We start from the raw sequence: 20,024 nt of genomic DNA on the forward strand, positions 1-20,024 counted from the left end.
CAAGAAAGCAAAAATGCCTGATCCTGATAAATAACATTTAGGTGTCCAGAGCAAGACCTTGCAGGGCTAAAAAAACAAAAACAAAAAAAAACACCAGAACTTCTCCAAGAGGTGCAGAAAAAGGGGTCCACTTGGCATGAGGATCACCAAGCCCCAAAGGTTTTCAAACTGCAGACAGACAGCTATAGTGGGAGGATGCCTTGAAACCAAGATAACACATTTCAGGAGGGAAGTCTAAATACCTCACTGTTACTCAATCTCAATACATGAAAGTGGAGCATGCACAGGTTCAGGTGCAGGACCTTCCCCTACTACTGTGACAGGAGATCCCCCCCGAAGGGGCAGCCTGACAGGAGGGCAGATGCTCATGCTCCGGAACTCTGAATTCCATACTCTCATGGACAACCTTGAGTCACTAGGATGACTTGGGTGTAGTCAGTCCTGAGAACTTAGGGCAGGAGAGGTATCAACAAAAAGGCATGTAAGGTCCTGAGTTCCACCCTAAGCAAAATGTTTCTCCAAGCATGAGCAGCTTTGGAAACTCCAGAGTGCAAAAGCGCTGACATTGCATATTGTCAGCGGTGGTGAATAGATCGAAACATGGTTTTCCCCATTCTCAGAAGAGAACGTTCACCACCTCCAGATGTAGATGCCATTTGTGATCTGTGAGGAATCAACAGCTGAGCTTGTATGTCATGGCGTTCAGAGATCCCGCTAGGTGTTGTACGACCAAGAAAAAGTCCTGATGTTTAGCCATGTCAAGAGACACAGAGCCTCCTAGCACAGGGTCCGCAATCCCACCCTGGACGTGGATGTGGAAATATGCATTGTGCTGGTCCAGTGCTACCATCTAGTCTCCAGGATAAACAGAATCTGAGCCAACGTGAGCATCTTGAATTTTTTTTTTTTCCAAGAAGGCATTGAGACGGTGCAGATCTAATATAGGAAGGAGACTTCCACACCGTACTACTGGTGTAGGCACCCTCTCAATGACTCCTATGGCCAAAAGAGCCTGCACTTCCTGACAGAGTAAGGAGCAATGCTCCTCAGTCAGCCATTCTTGGGATGGTGTGAGAGGCTGAGGAGATTCCACAAATGGTAGGGCATATCCCTTCTACACCATATGAAGCACCCTTTTGTCCAATGTAATTGCCGAATATTGGGGCTGGAAGTGCCTGATTCTGTAGCAAACAGGGTGGCTGTGCTGGATGGAGGGTGTGCTCAAGGGGTTTGGAGGCTATGGCAGCCAGAGGGGTGGGGGACTAGGTTGCATGCTGGGACTGGCTCCTGCTTCCTTTTTTGGCTCCAGGGCCCTATCCTGGAAAAGACTGGAAAGGCTGTTGAACTTATTTGGTTGATGTCCAAAGCTGCACCTTCCATGTCCACGTAAGAAGCGAAAGGACTGCTTTTGCGGCCGGGTAAAAAGGGAAAGGCAAATGGATTTGGTAGAGACAGTGCTCTTGCAATAGCGTTCAAGCACCACATTGGCCTTGTCGCCAAATAGCTGAAAGGCACCGAAGGGCATGTCAATCAATAAAGACTGAACATCCCTCGAGAACCCAGTGAACCGTAACCAGGCATGGCAATGCAGCGCCACTGTGGAAGCCATGGCTCTGCCGAGGGAGTCTGTGATGCCCAGGCCACACTGGATGGCAAACTTTGCTGCATCCCTGCTGTCTAACAAAGCCAAGTTGAGGATGGAGCAGCTGTGCAAACGAATCCCACAATGTGTGGCATTATTGGACCAAGATGCATGCAATGTTCACTGACTGCAGGGCAAGGCTGGAGGAAGAAAAGATCCAATTCTCAAGCGTCTGGCCTCTTGGATTTCCTATCTGGTGGTATGGTAGGGAATGTGCATGGTGTCACATTAGATGTTGAGGCCTGCATCACCCAAGTATCGGGGGAGGGGTGCTGGCAGAGGAAGGCTGGGTCTCCCTGCGTGGGACAGGGCAGACTGGTAATCAGTTGGTGCACAGGACCCACTAAACTAGGTTTCTCTCAACTAGGTTTCACCCAGCCCCTAGGAGCACGTCACTGAGGGCTCATTAAAGGGGTTAGTGGGTTCCGACGAGCCTGCCCCATGGTGAAGCACCTCTGTCAAAACACTGGTCTTTACCTCAATGGCCAGGACCTAGAGAAGGAGGACCTCAGCTCCCCTGCACATAATGGTGGCAAAAGAAGCACCTTTCCTCCTGGCCAGGAGAGAAAATAATGCCAGAGTCTGGGGCAGTATCATACCAGTTATCATCAGGGAGCTCCAGGCGACCATACACCTTCTCCTTATTTCCCCCTTCAGGAGGGAAGACCTGTCAAGGGGTGGAAAATCCAGGGGTTGTTGAGGCCAGGATAGCACTGGCATCATCACTGAGTGGCGCCCAGATGGAACCATTGGGGATAATAATTAGCTCGTCATCAAGCAGCACCAGGGATGTGACTGGAAAGGAAGGAACCAGGGCGAGTGGAGGCACCATGGCGGCATTGGACTGAATCCAGTTTCTTCTGGATTCTGAGGATCCGGAGGCTGTTGAGGACAAACCTGCCGATGGTAACCCAGCAGGGGATCTGTGAGCTCCATGGGGCTCAAAGGTGCTCCAGAAGGAGTCAATGGTTCAAAGATGGCGTGCATAGTGTCAAAAGATTATTTGAGTTGGGCGGACATAGTCCAGGGCTGGAACTCAGGGTGCAGCGGAGTGGGCCATGATGCCGGCTTCGCAGGTAGAGTGCCGGAGTGGGACCTGGAAGCGCGATGCTGGGAAACAGAAGCACAAGAGTGCTTCAACAACATGTTCTTGTACTTTTAAAATTTACCTAAAAAAGGTAAATCTAAATCTAAGACGAAAAGGTCTTGGGACAGAAAGACTGTCAATCGTTGGATCAGCTCCGGCCTCAGCCCAGCGATCTTGTGCCAGAGAGAGAATGGGACCAGTGTGGAGCCTTCTTTTACCGTACCACCAGAAGCTTAATTGCCCACTCTTGAATCGTCCTCAAGTGCAATGACTTCTACTTGGCGCAGGCCTTAGGGTCGTGTTCCGACCCCAAACACCAGAGCCAAACCAAGTGGGCATCTGACACAGACATCTTCCTGTGGCAGTCCCCGCAAAGCTTGAACCCTGAAGGTTTTGCAGGGAACATGATGCCCTAGCACACTGTCAGAAAAGCTAAAGAAGGCTGACAAAAAGTTAGTCAAAAAAGGAGCGAGGTAGCTCTCAGAATTTGCTCTGTTGGCATGGAATAAAGGGAACTGATGTTAATGCGCTGTGGTAGCGGCTATATAGACATAGCAATGTCACTTCTGACACAGATGATGGCGACGCAGAGACAAACCGACGCGGAGGCAAACAATGCTACCTATTGGCATGCAGAGGTTCTGCTCAAGATTTTCCGGATTCAGTCTGTCACCTGGGGAAAATTCTAAGTTGAGGAATCTGCGGTTAGACACCTCTATCAGAAACTAAAGCTTTGAATAGTGCCATTATGGCATTATGACTCTATTTTTTAAAACATAAACAGTTATTTGTTTGAAAGGCCAGTAACCGCAAATGTTAGCTTGACGTTATTTTTGGGAGCTATCTAGATGCATGCATGCATGCATATAATGATTTTAGGTACCAGGCTGTTTAGTTCAGCAATGGATTGATGTGTGAAATATCAGCCCCTTAATAGGTGAAAAGCTATGGTAAATAAGAATCATGGGGATATTGTTCTTCAAGAGGACTAAACGCTTCAATAAGCATACCTGACAAAACTAAGACACATCTTGGAATTTAGTAGACCTAATAATAATTAATAAGGCATGGTGCCTTATCAGGTGGGCTAGAGGATATTGTCATACCCTCTAGCCCCCCTTATAAGACAGCATGCCTTTCCAACTTCATGATTTACGCATGTGTCTGAAAGAGAATATTTTTGGTTCCAGATGAACATGCTAATGAGGTTCAACCAAAATTTATCGATCTGGGTTGTACACCCAACCCTGCCTTTTCTGTGAATTATCTACCTCCCTTTTCACCTTGGGTCCTGAAACAGTGCTGAATAGTTTCACATCATCTTTGAGAAGTTTATTTTCCTGAATTTAGTTCTCTTGAGGAAGACCGTGTTTCTGCAGTTCCATTACTCTTTTCAATCATGCCATTAAAGCATTTTCCTTTTTATCTGTGTTATACTTTTTTTTTTTTAACCTTTTAGAACTCCCAGGGTATAAAGGTGATTTACCTTGTCCCGATAATCTTTGTGAAAGCCTTAAGTTTACCTCATTTCAGTTGAAAAACTACAATTACTATGATTCAAACTAAATTACATTTATGCAGTTGATTTTTGTGCAAATGTATTCCCAATTCTATTAAATTATAATTCATCTTGAAAGTATTCAGTAATAAGAAAATCATAAATCATAAAGGAGGAATACTTGCAAATAGTCTAGCCAAAGGTAATCGGTCAGGGTCATGCCAACCCATTGTTTTCAGCTGCTGGACCACTCACCCTATGGAAATCAGTACTGACTCTGCTCCTCATGGAAACAGTCTATCACAAACTGCAGGGGTAGCCCCCCTCAGAAGAGATCATAAGCAACCCCAGGCTGGCTTCGGGCTTTGTTAGGCCTTGTGAGTTTGGTATAGCTTGTATCCTATGGCACTGTGAGACCCACATTTGGCGAACTAAAAAAACAATGATTTGGAATGCAACCCGGAATGATCACCAGAGATTAGAATATTTGCAAGAATTCCTTCTATCACATTTTGAGTGTTTGATTTAATGCCCTAAGTGGCCAAAGATATGGCCACTACTCACTTTGCCACTGGATCTAAGTTGCAAATGACTGAAGAGGGTCAAGTAGGCCGAAAGCAGTATTGTTTTCCGGTTCATAGAGGACCCGGCTTGGCAGTTCAGGTTGGACTATTCTTGCTGGAGCAGCATCAAGGCTTATATCATGGTTGGGTCCATTCTGAAGTAGCATAGCAGGCAAAAATATGATAGGTTGGAATGCTACCCTGAGCAATTGCCCCTGGCTAGATTATCTGCAAGCATTCCTACCACCACTTTTTGAGTGTTTGTTGCAATGCCCTTGTGCGTGTTAAATTAGAAAGTCAGTTAGAGACTTGTTTTAATTTTTTTCTAAAGATGGCAGTGTCTGCATACTTCCTTCTACAGTATAAGTGAAACATTTTAAATAACACAGGTTCATGGTCTGATCAATCTGGGACTACAGAGTAAAAACAACATTTTGCTAACTTATTATAGAATTAAATAAGGTACTCCCTTTCATGTGTGTTGACTTGGGGGAGATTTAGTAATCAAAATCATGGCAGGAATTCCACAGTTCTGCAGCAATTGTGTTATCCTTATCACCAAAGGAGATGTCCTCCAAACATTTATGTGAGTGGGTCAGGGATCAACACAATAATGGTGTTTTCCAACAAACTAAATTAGGAATTTGTGTCCCTTAAAGTAAGGTAGCTCTTCATGTCTGAGTGGGGCTAATATTTATTTTAGGCATAAAATGATCAAAAAAGTAATGTTTTTGGAACTCGCATAGATGCACAGAGATTTGAGCTGAACGTCATGGCAAACTTCACCCTCCAGTTTGCCTACATCTTTAACCATTCTGATGATGTGAGAGTTCAGCAAGCCCTTTATCAAATTTGGGCCCTTTACGAAAACAACATCTATCCTTTCATCCACATTAGCTATTTCAATTACATTTCAAGGGCTTGTGGATAAGAAATTCATCACGGTACTCTCCGGGGCTCTGTATCTTCCCATATATGCTCACATTTGAGGTATATGACTCGAAGTTGTTACAGCAATGTTGTAATTAATGCCATCTCTTCTAGTTTCTTATCACATTTTAAAAACGGCTTGTGCAACAGAAAATTAACCTGTCAGAGAGTGAATTAAGGTTCTGCCATTCCATGTTCTCAGAGAATTAAGTAGACCACCAGTATTGTTCGTACCCCCAGATAGCTCAGTGTTGTGCTACACACTTTCCTTCTGCAGATCACACCTGAGCAATCAATTTAAAAAAAGGCCTCTTTCAATCTTGCCCTCTTTTTCTGGGCTCTACGCAAACACACCACTGTTCTTCAGTCCCATTCCCACTTTTAGCAAGTTGCTATCACGGTAACTCTCTTGTGAGACCAAACACACACACACCCCCTTGTGTTTATTTGCTATTTTAACTCCACATGCTCTTTGATAGTACGGTAGGTTATAAACCAAGGTAATTATAACTGCAATTTTAGTTTTTGGGTACACTCGCTCGAAACTACATAAACACACGCTGAGACCGATCCCCTTACCCCCCCGGCCCTAACAAGCATAGTGTTTGTCTCGGCCTGTCAGGGTTTACCCACGCTATGAGGACCAATCTGGTCCTCACAGATTGGTTTATATACACCTCCCCCATAACCCCCAGCTGAAGATAAGTAGCTGGCCAGGAGGTTCATGATCTAGAACATAGTGCAACCCCTCCCTAAGGATTTTACCTGTTGGGAATTTTATGTTCATATGTATTTTACTAGGTTGCAAACTGTTCAACTCCACTCCTTTGCACTCCCACAGCATACCATGACGAACTTATTTTCACAAAGCCAATTAAATATGCGACAAATAGTTTATTTGTAGCTGCATGAAATAGGTGTTACAAGGAACTGCCAAAAACATTCACCAAGGCCATTTCTACTACGAGAAAAGCATTCTCTTTATCCCAGAATGGACGACTGCAATGGAAAGGAGTTCTGCTCCCTGGGTGCCTCATTAGAAGTTGCCAAGTTGCTCAAGTCCACAGAGGCCAATGGTGTTGCCATCCTTTTAAATCAAGCTCCTCCAGTCAGGCACAGATATATCGCTTATTTAAATAATGGATGTAATCAAGTGGAACAGGAAAACAGACAGATCAGAAGACCTGCATCTGAATGTACAAGCACTGTTACTTTTAACAGGGCATACTACTCTTTGGGTTTATCGATCTTTCAGTATCATGTTAATGAGCTCTTTCAAAGTTATTGTGGGTGTAGAACTACAAAAGGCAAGTCCTTCTCCAGAGATTAATCTCTGTATGATTGTGAACTGTTTACCTGAACTTGTGCCAGTAGGCCCTTAGCAGTGGGGATGCAGCTGTATCATTAGCGCTTGAAATTCACCTTGTGTCACTATCACCTTACTCCCAGTCCAAGACTTGCTCTTCTGTAAATTCCGTCATTAGAAACTGAACCGCAGTAAGTCACACTGTTATGTTCCTGCTTCTCTAGAGCATTGTTCATCTGAATTACACAACAGCAAGACTGCTTTATATGTAGGAATGTTTTACATAGGCAGTGCAGTTATAAAGTACGAGTATATTAGGATTTGATAATGCATTTAATAATTATGGTATCACACCACAGACCAAGTACGAATTGCAGGTATTCAGAAAACCGAAATGCTTGGCATTTAATGAACAAACTTCAAAGTTAAACAATAAAACAAAAACTATCGATACAAAACAACAGCTGAAAACAACTTAGTGCAAGTGACATCCCAAAGCAGGTGTGAGGCCTTATCGAGTCCTGGAGCAGTTGGCGATTACAGGGTAATACTCTTGGTGGGTACTGTCATTTATCACTGGTGTCCGAAGGCCACAAGTGGTGGCACACTCCAATTCATAACCATATTCCTCCTTTGGGGCATTTGAATCTCCAGTGGCAGGAAAGTTAGGCAGTCAAGACTTACTACAGAAAGTAGTATGAGTTAGAGACTACGGTAAAGGCTATCACAGTTAACCCAAATACACTGAATATCTAGCCAGTGCCACAACTATGACTAAATACTTTTCATTCAGATTTAGGTAAAATAGTGCAGTTGACCTGAGACAGAAAGCATTCGTGTTAGGGGCTAGTTTTTCTAGGCCATTTAGACCTATAGTGAATGGTATCCTTTTGCAGGCGCATTTAATGTCTGGATGCTTCTCGGTTCAAAGGATCTTGTAAAGTTTATTGATTTGAAACAGTCAAAAATAACAATAGTGTATCTATTTGAATATCTGACCCCTCTACTGTCTTTGTGAGGCATTGCAAGTCTGGGAATTTCAAGGGTTGGAGAGTCCCTGTTAAGTTGTCCCTAAAATCTAGGAAGCTCTAAAAGCCACCGCTCAAACAAGATCACGAGTCCCACCTATGTTTTTGAAGTTTTTTATATGCTAAAGTTAGCTCAAAGACATGGTGCCCAGTTCTCACATGCTCTCACCACATTCAGTGGGGGGAAGATAATACGAGGGGGCTCATGTAGTGCTAGAAGGTGAGTGCATACATAACAAGGTTTCCTGGGGGAACCAAATGTCAAGGGCCTACATCAATACTAGCTTGTTGTGGCCAAAAGTACCTAGTGGTGGGGAGGAAACGAGGCCCTTGGAGCCTTCAGTCATGACCTTTAGGAAGTGTGAGCTCCAATTTATAGCGTTTGAATAAACTCAATCCAATTACCACTTCAACTGTGCTAATCTCTGGAACAATAGGGCAAAAGGGATGATTTAACGGGTGCAGAATCAAGGAGAGTAGCAAATTAAATACAACTTTAAGACCGGACAGGAACAAGCAAAAACTATATTCCTCTGCAATTGGTTGGAGTCATATCTGGGCTGTCTGGGATTGTGGGTGGATCGAGATGTTGTAGGTTCAGCACAGACATTGTCCTGGAAGCCTCTACTACTCTTCAACCTTTGCAAATGACTACGTATTTCTTGGTAATACTGATACCGAAGGTCGGTGGAAGAAAAAGCCACAAGGTGGAATGAAGACTAGGCAACCTTAGTATTCAGCAACCGCAGAACTGACGTGGCTCCTAAAAAACGCAGGGGCTATATATTTTTATTTTAAACGTTTATGCACTGCAGCCTCGTCACAGTAATTAGCGGACATAATCCAGGCTGCTTGTGCAGGTTTCCCTGAGTGAATTTCACTGGGGCAATAGGGTATTTTATTTGAAGCCAGGGACAGTTATCCTTGCCCACCAACCAATCAGGAGCAGGTTTAATGAGGGCTCCAGAAAAGAGGAAAAAAGGATGGGGAGGATGGCACTTCCACAGAAGATAAACACTACCTGCAATGGATCATCATCTAGTGCAGACTCGCACAGTTCATTCCAACAGGCACCACCCTGGTGCCCCACGTTAAACATGTCACATACCCCACATTATTCACTATACACACACACACACACACACACACACACACACACACACACACACACACACACCAGGGAATGCAGGGTCCAGTTGTGGGGGACTGGGAGGGTTTTTATAAGAAAGGAGCATGCAGTAGGCATTACAGTAGGGTCTGTAAAATATCTACAACCCCTTCGGTAATACATAAGTGCCCTAGATGTGGAGGTAAAAAGTCCTTTAACCTTGAATCAGAACTAGCTGCCACCAACTGCCAGTGACAGGCTAGCTTGCTAAGAGTGGCTGTCAGCATTGATGACTAAGGGCTTGAAGCCTCTTAAGTTTTCCAGGAGTGCACATAGGTAGCTCACCAAGGCCACACTTATAATGTGCATTCTAAGTTGCAACCTCCTAATTTTATACTGGGATAAAAAGGACTACTAATCCCAGACTGCAAAGAAAAAACTGGACTGTATAAGATACTCATACAGGTGAAATTTTAGAACTCTAGGTTTGGGTGTACTCCTGCACAGCACAGACTAAACTGGGCTATTTAAAGTTTTTGTTAAAATGTAGATGACCTCCAGAATCTCCGTAGTTTATAGAGGTCAATGGGAGACAAACACAAGCAAGGCTAAAAAATAAATCTAAACTGGGCAGCACATCTTCAGTCCCTGCATATAGATTTTTAGATTCTCACCAAAAGCCTTACTGGTACATTGATTATTTCTAACGCACTTTAGGTGATTAAAGAACTGGACCGAGTTGTAATGAACACAGATGGACACGTTGCATCTTAGAATGCCTATGGCCAATAAGACATGCAAAACATGCTGCCTTAAGGAGAAGAGAATGAAGAAAACAAACCACGGAATGGTACAAAGGTAAAAAAGACAACACAGAAGTGCACAAAACTATAATTTAAATAGTCCCAAATAAGCTGTATTAAAATAGACTATCATAAATCGGATTTTAAAAAGACGGTTAACCTCCTATGTTGATGAAAAGAAGATAGAAGGCTAAGCAGATACATTTAACCAAGTGTATGGCAGTCAGTACTCTCCTTATAATACGGGAGCACAGCCTGTACTGTTATCCAGTGAAGGTCACAATTCAGTATAATTTCTTCCGTCGTGTATTTTATGGTTGTTTTCCTGTCCTTGCTTATACATACCCAACATTACCCAATACTAAACACATACACATCTAAGTATCGTGAGAAGTTAGTTTCCAACACCCCCTGTGCTACCTGGTATATGTTTGCAGTACATACCACATTTTTGTAGAAAAAATAGAGGGCCATGTTGGCAAGCCTTGTATAACACCAATGGCCATGAACCAGTAGCAGCTTGCTGAGATGTCTGAATTGTGAAACAGCAAAGTCACTTGACAACACAGCCTGAAACAAATAATTAAAAAGTGTGATATAATTATGATATTGCCTTAAGAGAATACTTTTAAAACAGGAATTCTCTTTGAGACTCGTTTGGTACAAATAGGATTTCTTTCGAACTACGTCTAATTATTCTACTTCAATTTGCAGAAAAATCACACATTTTACAGGGCCTCAGTTTATACTAACAGACTTGGACTGTTATATTTTTCGAACAAGTTACTTACCGTCTCTAATGCTCTTTCTTGTGGATAATGGAACCAAAGATTGTTCACCTATAGAATATTCACCAGGTTTCAGACTGTAACTGGCAACTGTTAATAGCAGTGCTCCTAGGCGCCGCTAGGTGGGTCCATGCAGGTCTGTGCGGGCTTCATTTTGCCCCGTAACTGATGGAAGCGGAGCAATATATAAGGGCGGACGTCAGTTTCTTGCTCAACTCCTGCCTGGCCCTCGAAGGCAGAGCACAAAACAACTGTCAGTACCAGGATGCAGATCTCCAATTTGGACCTTTTTAGATGGTAAAGAGAGGCCCCTCTCCAGAACAGGGGGAGGGGGAGGGCAAGCCAGTGCTTAGAATATCCACAAGAGCATTAGCAAAGATAAGTAACTTGTCATTCTGATAGATTATTCACCTTTAGAATAGATGGCAGCTCAGGACATCCTGAAGGCGGAGGGTCTGTGGAGTGGGTTCAGACTAGAAAATCCTGTAGGGAAAAACTGGTGTCCTTTCCATCAGAACTGATGGTCAGGGTAGTAATGTTTACTGAACTTGTGCAGATACCCAGGTCATGGCCTGACAGATGTCGAGGACAGGTACTCTGCAGGCCAACTCATTGGTGGCAGCTTTAACCATGGTGGAATGGGCTCTCAGATCTTACGGAGGCAGCTTTATGGCTAGTGGACAACAGAACTTAATGTACAGGACTATCCACGTCGATAGAGAGCTTTTCTGCACAGCTTATTTGCCTCAGCAAATCCCTAAAAACACTGATCGTGCAACCAATGGTCCTTGGTTCGATCAACAGAAATATTTACTGCTTTTTTGGGCGTCCATCCAAATCAGCCTCTCCTCCTCTTTAAAGGGGTGAGGAGGGGCAGAGAACATTGGAACATAGATAGATTCCCATTATGGAAAGGAGTCACAACTTTTGGAAAGAATGCTGCCAAGTAGGCAGAACCAGTTTACCGGGAAAAAAAGGTGGCGTGCCATAGAGTGGTTATACAGATAGATGCTGAGGTTCACTCATGTGACCAGCTGAATTGTACCTAATGAGGAAGGCAGCCTTTAAGGTCAAAAGGTACAATGGGCTGTGCATCAGCTTGAAGGGAGTACACATGGGAAACATCAAGACTAAGTTAAGGCCCCACTGTGGCTGCGGTTTAGGAGGAAATGTTTTTAAACTTTCAATAAACTGCATCACAACAGGTGATTTAAACAAGGACAGGTATGCCAGTATGCATCTCCTACAGAGTTTTTTATGGGGACTCCAACACACAAGCATTTCAACACTGCACATTTGACAATGGTGAAAAGATGAAAAGATCTAGCAAAAGGTTTCCCCTATCACCTAAAAGTCTACAGATGTCCTGTGTCATCTGAGGATGCAGATGCCATTTGTGATCCACCAGACACTGCCGACCAGACTCCTCTGATTTCTACTACCAACCCAGAAGGGATGCATCAGTCACCACCATCAGCTCTGGAGGTGTAAAGAGAGGGGTCTACAGCTGTTCCAATTGTGCTCATGCAGCAACCATTGCAGATTGCGTGAAGTTACCTCCGAAACCTGATTGGCATCTGACAGGTTGGTAATTTCAGATTCCAATGCAGAGCCTGTATATGCCACCTGGAATAGTCAACAAGCAGGATGCAGGAGGCTAACATGCCAAGAAGCCTCAGAACTCATTTCACCGAGATATCAGACTGAGCTTGAAACATCCAGATCAAAGACTGAATTATGCCCTGGACTCATTGGAATGGAGGGAACGGCCTGGACTGCACTGTGACCAAGACAGCTCCTAGAAAAGGAGCTACTGAGAAGGAATTTGGTGTGACTTAGGATCGTTGATCATGGACCTCACAACGTTAGGTGGTTTTCCATCATCTAGAGGTAGTCTTCAACTGACTGTAGCAAGCCTGCCTTCAACAGCCAGTCAGCAAGGAAGGTGAAAACTGGTATCACTATTCACAGAAGATGGGAGGTGACCATCGCCAGCACTGTCATGAATACCAATGCGGCACTGGTGAGAGATGAAGGGTAGCACAGCAAACTGAAAATGCTCCTGGCTTACCTTGAACTACAGGTAATATGTATAATACTGCAGGACGGGTACATAAAAGTGTGCATCCTGCAGGTCCAATGACACCATCCAATTGACCAGAGCCAGGGCAAACAGAACCTGGGTCAGCATGAGCCTTTCAAGTTGGTCCTTTCATAGGGAAGCATTTAGATGGTGAAGATCCAACATAGGATGAAGTCCTCCATCCTTCAGCCAAGGAAATAGAAATGGGGGCATGTCAGATAGGGCTGGGGTGCGCTGGTGGGGGAGTCATACAGAATGACTCACAGATTGCGTTTTCAAAAGCCCTAAATAATAAAACTGTCTCTGCTCGGGAGGACGTTAATTTGGCCACCGAAGAATTCTCAGAATGGCTTACCATCGCACCTTTCAAGATAAGAGACTGCCCTAAAGAGTCACCCACAGCTCCGTGATTCTCTGAATGACTTAAGTTGCTGAGGCAAGTCTGTTGGAAACAAGAACAGGATTGGCACAGAGAGTATGATGACCGGCAGGAAAAAATTAACTACAGAACTCTGATCAGACAGTATAAACAAGCCATTTTTGCAGAGAAGCCTAAACTCTGCCCCGAGAAAATCAGTAACGCTACAAACCACTCTAGAGAGTTGTTCAAAATCATAAATACCCCGTCCTCTCCAATACTTCAAATCACTCAGAAGGCATGCAGACTTTCTGCGACAATGAAGTCTTGTTCATTCAGTTCAGAATTCTTATCATTCAAAATTAATTTATGAAGAATAGGGATAAAAAGGACTCTCCTGACCTTAGAAGAGCTAGCCTGCATGAGATGTCAGAGTGTACAGTGAAGGATGAGACTGGGGGGAGCTCAACCTTTTTCCTCCCGTTTCCAACCTATGAGGAGAAAACTATAAATGATCTCCTAAACTCTAAATCAAGAACCCTTTTGAGTTCTGCCTGCCAAAATCCTTTCATATGGCTGCACAAACCATTGCTGGGCCTCTAACTTCTATCATCAACCAGCCTATTGCAAATGGGTGCTTTCCAAAACTATGGAAAGAAGCAGCGGTTAGACCACTTCTAAAGAAATCAGCCCATATCCCTTCTTCCAACAGGCAAGTGATGACATTTACTGAGGACCTTGAGCTAATGGACTCTTCACAGTTTGGGTTCCGCAGTGGCCATAGTACAGAAATCAACCTTGTCTCAGGGGCTGACAATATCAGGGCGCTGGTGGACGCTGCTGTAGCACTGATCCTGTTGGATCTGTCTGCGGCTTTTAACACAGTATCTACAGTGCTACTTACATCTCACTTAGCTCAGGATAGATTTAAAGATATGGCATTAGATCTCAATGTCCTTCTTTACGAACAGGAACCACATAGTCAGGTTGTCCCTTGTGGGATCCCTCAAGGCTCTTCACGAAGGGCCACATTACTCAATTTATGCACCTCACCATTAGCCAAACACATTTGATTTTCAGGTCTTTTTCTTACGCTGGCAATACACAGCTTATTGTCTCTATGTGAGATGATGGATCGGCAAAGGAAATCAATGTTAATTGCTGTATGCGAACGATTTTCACCTGGATGAGGGAAAATTGCCGTAAGTTGAACGCTGAAATTATCTATCAAGAAATTGCAAACTGTACAGAATGCAGCAGCAAGGCTTATTTCACACATCCCCTCATGAGTCACTTGCTGCTTGACTTGATAAGCTGCACTGTTTGCCCATCAATATGCAAGTCACCTTTAAAGCCTTGTGCATTGCACACAAGCCATTACCCAGCTAAGGACCTCAGGTTATTACAGACAAATTTTAATGGCATATACCAGTAAAACCACTCTGATCTACTAAGAACAAATTGATGGTTGCACCTAAATTTCGGAATGTGAAATGGGGAGAAAGATCCTTCTTGGTAGCCACGGGCAAACTGTGGGGATAAGCTCCCACCCTATCTAAATGTTATTGATAATTATCTGGCCTTTAGGAAGGCTTTAAAAAACGGGTTCTTTTTTGTAGACTGAATCTGGCTCCTTTAAAAGATTCTAACCCTAGTTTCTAGGTGTTTACAGGGCTCAGTGTGGCTTGGCGCCAATTCGTATTTGAACACTTTACATATTTATTGTCATTTCATCCTGCTGGTGGAAGCTTAGAACACCAGAGACTCTTGGGAGTTGGATGTTGTGTAATGAAATCTGGGTCTCCAGCTCTATGGCGTCTTAATACCAGTCTATTCACTGGTAAGCACAAACACAAATTGAACATTAAGGTGTCAGTAAGTGCTTTAATGAACAGAAGCAAAGGTTCCGATAAGGCTGTCCCAGGATGCAAATTTTTTGTAAAGTCATTTGCCTTGATTTCAACTGAAGGCTGCTGTAGGTCCAGGGCCTCAACCACTTGTTAAATTACCACAGCAAAGGAAGCACTCTCTTCAGTTGGGGGCCTAACAGGCAAATTCAACCTTGAATCAAGTCTAAGTCCATGTAAAACCTGTCATCTTGAAATTGGGGTGGGAGGGTAAATCATTCCCATCATCATGTCAGTGGAGCCTCTGCAGGTGTGGAAGATTAGGATTAAATTCAGGTTTATTGAGTCTGGATGTAATGTAGCTGATTCATAGAACAACCTCTGACTGGGTCGAGCCAGCACCAGTTCAGGGGTGACAGGGTTCTCCTCTGATGTTGATGGTGTCACCACTGGCATCGATGAAGGAGGGACCAAACAGGGTTTTGGAGTCACTGTGGAAGTCTGTATTAGAGTCAGTGCTGAACCAGTGATGAGTTCAGATGGGTGGGTAGGGTAGATAAAGAATCTGCAGCTAGACAGAGTCACTACTAGATAAGGCTTTACCAAAGATAAGCAGCTTGTTCATCTGATGGAAACTTCTAGCCGCAGATTCCTTACCATAGAATAGATACCCAAACAGTACCTCCCTGAAGGTGGGTCTGCGAACTTGATTTAGACTAGAAAGCCCTGTAGGACTGAATGGGCAAAGTTCCTGTCCCGACAGACCTAACTGTCCAGGCGGTAGTACTTGGTGAACATGTGCATCAAGGCTGGCAGAGTAGAAGGTTGGCAAGGCGATGGACTGACCTACATGAAACAGCATAACTACACTTGGCAAGAAGGATGCTCAGGTCTGAAGGACCAGTTTGTCCGGGAAGAAAGACGTATAGAAGCTGAGATGACATGTGCCTGCTGTTCACTGACCCTCCGGATAGATGTAATTGCCTCAATAAAGGCTGTCTCGATGGTGAAAAGCCTAAGAGGGCAGATATGAAGCAGCTCAAAGGGAGCCACATTAGAAAGGCAAGAGGCAAGTTACTGTCCCATTGAGGCACAACAAAGAGAGCGGGAGGAAATAAGTGTTGCAAACCTTTGAGGAATCTAATTACAATAGGGAACTTGAAGAGGGAAGGCAGATCTGGCTGCCGTAGGAAAGCAAAAATGCCAGATAAATAACCCTTCAACGTGCCCAATGCAGAGCCCTACTGGACCAGAGTAAGGATAAACAAAATAATTTTGGAAATGGGTACAAATAAAGGGCCAACCTGTTTGGTTGTATACTAAGGCACAAACTTGCTCCCATGGCCAGCATATACCATCTTGGTGGTGGGATGTCGAACTACCAAGATAACATTACAGACTTCGGGTGGAAGGTCGAAAGTTGTCAACTATCACTGCTCAATCTCCATGTATAAAGGCGGAGAGCTGACAGGTTTGAGCGGGGAATCCTCCCTGCTGCTGAGACAGACGATCCTTCCAAAGGGGTAGCCTGATCGGAGGATCGATGGCCATGCTCAACAGCTCCTGATACCAGACTCTCCGAGCCCAGTCCGGAGCCACAAGGATGACTTGGGCCCAGTCCTTCCTGATGTTCCTTAGAACTCTGAGCAAGAGTGGTATGGGTGGAAAAGCATACAGGGGGCCAGAGCTATGCGCAAGATGAAAAATGTCTCTGAGTCACCTTGGAAACTCCAGCACACAGAACTGCTGACATTGCACATTCTCAGCTGTGGCAAAAAGACCTAACTGAGGTTTCCCCCCCTGCCGAGAGAGACCTTGCACCACCTCTGGTTGGAGATGCCATTTGTGATCCACTAGGCATCTTTGGCCGAGTTCATCCGCTGTGACATTCAGAGAGCCCACCAGGTGCTGAGCCACGAGGGAAATGTCCTGATGTTCCAGCCATGTCCAGAGACGTAGGGCCTCTTGACAAAGGGTCCATAAGCCCAGCCTGCACTGTTAGTTGCAGTTAAAAGGGCGCAGGTCTAGGATAAGATGAAGACTTCAGTCTTTCTTAGTCACCAGAAATCAGCGGGCATAACAACCACAACTTACTTCTGATGCCAGCACCCCCTCTATGGCTTTCTTGGCCAAGAGACCCATCATTCCTAGTGAAGTAAGGAGATGTGGTCCTTTGTCAGCCTGTTGCAAGTGGGTAGCATGGGTGAAGGAGTAGTAATGAAGGGGAAGGATCAGCCCCTTTGGATAATCTGGAGAACCCAGCGGGTGGTTATCAACCTCCAGTTGTAGAGGTGATGATGTATACTGACTCCCGCTGGATGCCCATGATGGTCAGAGGGCAAACTTAAAGAGGCTTGGAGGCTGCAGCTGCCGGGAAGGGGAGGTGGTTGCCTGGCCTGACCTCGGGCTTCATGACTCTCAATGTCTGTGCGTACCACGTCTTCAGACATGCAAGGGCTAGGAAGCCTGCAGGTCTTGGTGGCTGGGCCGGGAGAGGCAGGGCTGGAAGCCCTTTCCGTGGCCACGAGAGGAGCGAAAAGTGGACTGGAGTTGTCAATAGGCCATGGAAAGGGCCAAGGACCTGGCTGTTCTTGAAGCACTCCAGAGCCAAGACCCCCTTGTCTCCAAAGAGATCGGAACCACCAAAGGCCATGTCCATAAGCAATGCCTGGACATCCCCTCAAAAAGCCTGAAGTCCAAAACCAGGCGTGGCACCTAGAGGCCACCAACAATTAAAAAAAGAACTGCCTAGTGAGTTGGTCTTACGACTCAGGCCTCCTCCAAGACCACAGGCAGCACCTGCAAAACCGAGTCGACTAAGCTCTCTGGGATAGGGTGTTGGGTGAGGAAGTTGGTGGTCCCCTGAGAAGGAGCAATGAAGGTGGGCAATTGTCTTATTCACAGGAGGCCCCGTGAAGGGCTTGGACCAGGCACCAAGTAGGATATCTGTGAGGGCATTGTTTAACAGGAGAAGCGGTTTGGTTGGGGTCACTCCAGGTTGAAGCACCTCCATCAAAACATTTTTATTGACCGCCACAGAGGGCAGATGAAGATCAGGACCTCGGCAGCCCTCCTCACCACCAAATGAGGATCCCTCCTCCATAGCCACAGTAGGAGGAGAGACCAAGCCAGTATCTGGGGAGGTGTCCAGACCACTGGCATCCACCAGATCCTCACACCAGGTATTCTCGGTGACATAAAAGGCCTATCATTCATCAGGGTGTAAGGTCCCTCCCAATCAACTGCAATTTCTAGCCCACAGAAATAGGGCATATTGTATGGTCTGGAAGGAATGCCTCCAGTCGGCGCCAGAGTCGGTGTTGCACAATGCCCATCCAGCTCCATGTTGGAGTCAGGGATGAATATGGGGATGGTGCCGCAGGGGACATCCACAATGGAGACATTGATGAGGAAAGCTGAGGTGGTTTGACCAGTATCGGTAGAGATTTATCCATATATCCAAAGGGCCTGTCTGGTGCCAGGGACAATCCCATCAGCAGAAAACCAGTAGGGACCACACTGGACATCCCAGCAGAGATGGGGGCAAAATTGATGTGCATGGCCTCATAAAACTCAGAGTTGGCAGGGGTTGCTCCTGTTCCAGGAAACTCAAGGAAGTACGGATATGGCCCTGGCGCAGGCTCAACAGCAGAGCCATACGTCAACTTGTTGAATGACTTATTAACCGGGCGAAATCAAAGACCTCTCCGAATCCCTGGACAACTGTTTGCAAAGATGAGAAGTTGGAACAGCTTCACAAATGATCCTGGCCCCATCCTCTCGACTGCAGTATAGACTGTCGAGCATCAAAGAGCTTGAGGGACCACTCCCTGAAGGCCTTGGGGTGCATGGCACAACAATCAAAGCAGGTTTTGGTGTTGTGTCACGCACCAAAGGCAGACGAGGTGTGGATACGTCACCAACATTTGCTGGTGACAGGCACCACAGGGCTTGAAATCAGCCATTTTTGCAGACATCTCTGCTCCATCATGAGACAATATTTTAAAAAAAATCTTCCACAAAAGGTCGGAAAAAGGTCAGTCAAAGAGTGACGGGGGAATGGCTCTCCTTCGGATCTACACTGAATGGCGTGGAAAGAGAAGAACTGACATCAGCAAGTTGGGATGTTTCCTATATATGCACCCCACAAGTAATTTCTGGTGTGGACAATGCCACACGGAGTCCAACAATCCAAATACCGGTGCGTAAGGGTACTGCTCACGAAAACAAATCCCAGGTACAGTCTGACACGGGGGAAATATTCCAAGGTAAGGTGCCTGCGGCTAGACGTCTCGATCAAATATAACGTATCCAAGAAGGGACCACAGGTGCATATTTGGGCAAAGCTGGGGTCGGCATCGGGGACAGTAGTGCCAGTGATATGGTTCCAGGGGTTTTCCTTCTGGCCTGGACAACCAACCAGGGACAGCTCCAAAGTGGTTTGGCTTTATCACCTGCCCATGCAGTTCCAGGGAAATCCAAGCAGCAACAAAGGTTAAAGTGCTGGTGTTCCCCACTCAGAACTCTATGTATTGTATCAGCAACAGAAAGTTGGCTTCCTAAGCCTCTTGCATTTCCGAGGTAACCTTGAAAGTTCTACATCAGAATCAGTATGAATCACACTTGAAACAATGTGAATGTCCAGAGATGACAGTACACTGTACATTGATAAGACCCCACAATATCCTAATATGTTTACAGTATAAATTGGAAACAAATGGTAAACTGTACATATAACACAATTTAATGACTAAGGCTATTAAGATTGTTCACAATGAGGGGCAAGTGGTTGTGGCGGAACTAGGTGATGAAGTAATGTCACAAATTTACTGATCATTATAAGATTATTCCCAGGATCCATTATTGGCTTTGAAACAAAAATGGGAGGTGGGTCTGGCCCAATAGATGATGATGCAGAAATGGCAGCCTGAACGCTAGCAATTCCTGCTCATAATTGGTTGGTGCAGTTCACTTTGATTCTAC

The 20,024-nt window shown here is 45.1% G+C and overlaps 1 protein-coding gene across 5 annotated transcripts in view; it reads right to left on the reverse strand.

Moving 5' to 3' along the window:
• ATP10D (ATPase phospholipid transporting 10D (putative)) overlaps positions 1-20,024 on the reverse strand; it is a 614,572-nt gene that overhangs the window by 41,880 nt on the left and 552,668 nt on the right. For all 5 annotated transcript variants that reach the window (XM_069201689.1, XM_069201684.1, XM_069201678.1 and 2 more), the window contains exon 18: positions 10,410-10,535. In XM_069201689.1, coding sequence (XP_069057790.1) covers positions 10,410-10,535 — 126 coding nt within the window. The remainder of the gene's footprint in view (positions 1-10,409; positions 10,536-20,024) is intronic.

Source organism: Pleurodeles waltl, chromosome 1_2, assembly GCF_031143425.1.
Source record: "Pleurodeles waltl isolate 20211129_DDA chromosome 1_2, aPleWal1.hap1.20221129, whole genome shotgun sequence".
In the NCBI taxonomy this organism is placed as follows: Eukaryota; Metazoa; Chordata; class Amphibia; order Caudata; family Salamandridae; genus Pleurodeles; species Pleurodeles waltl.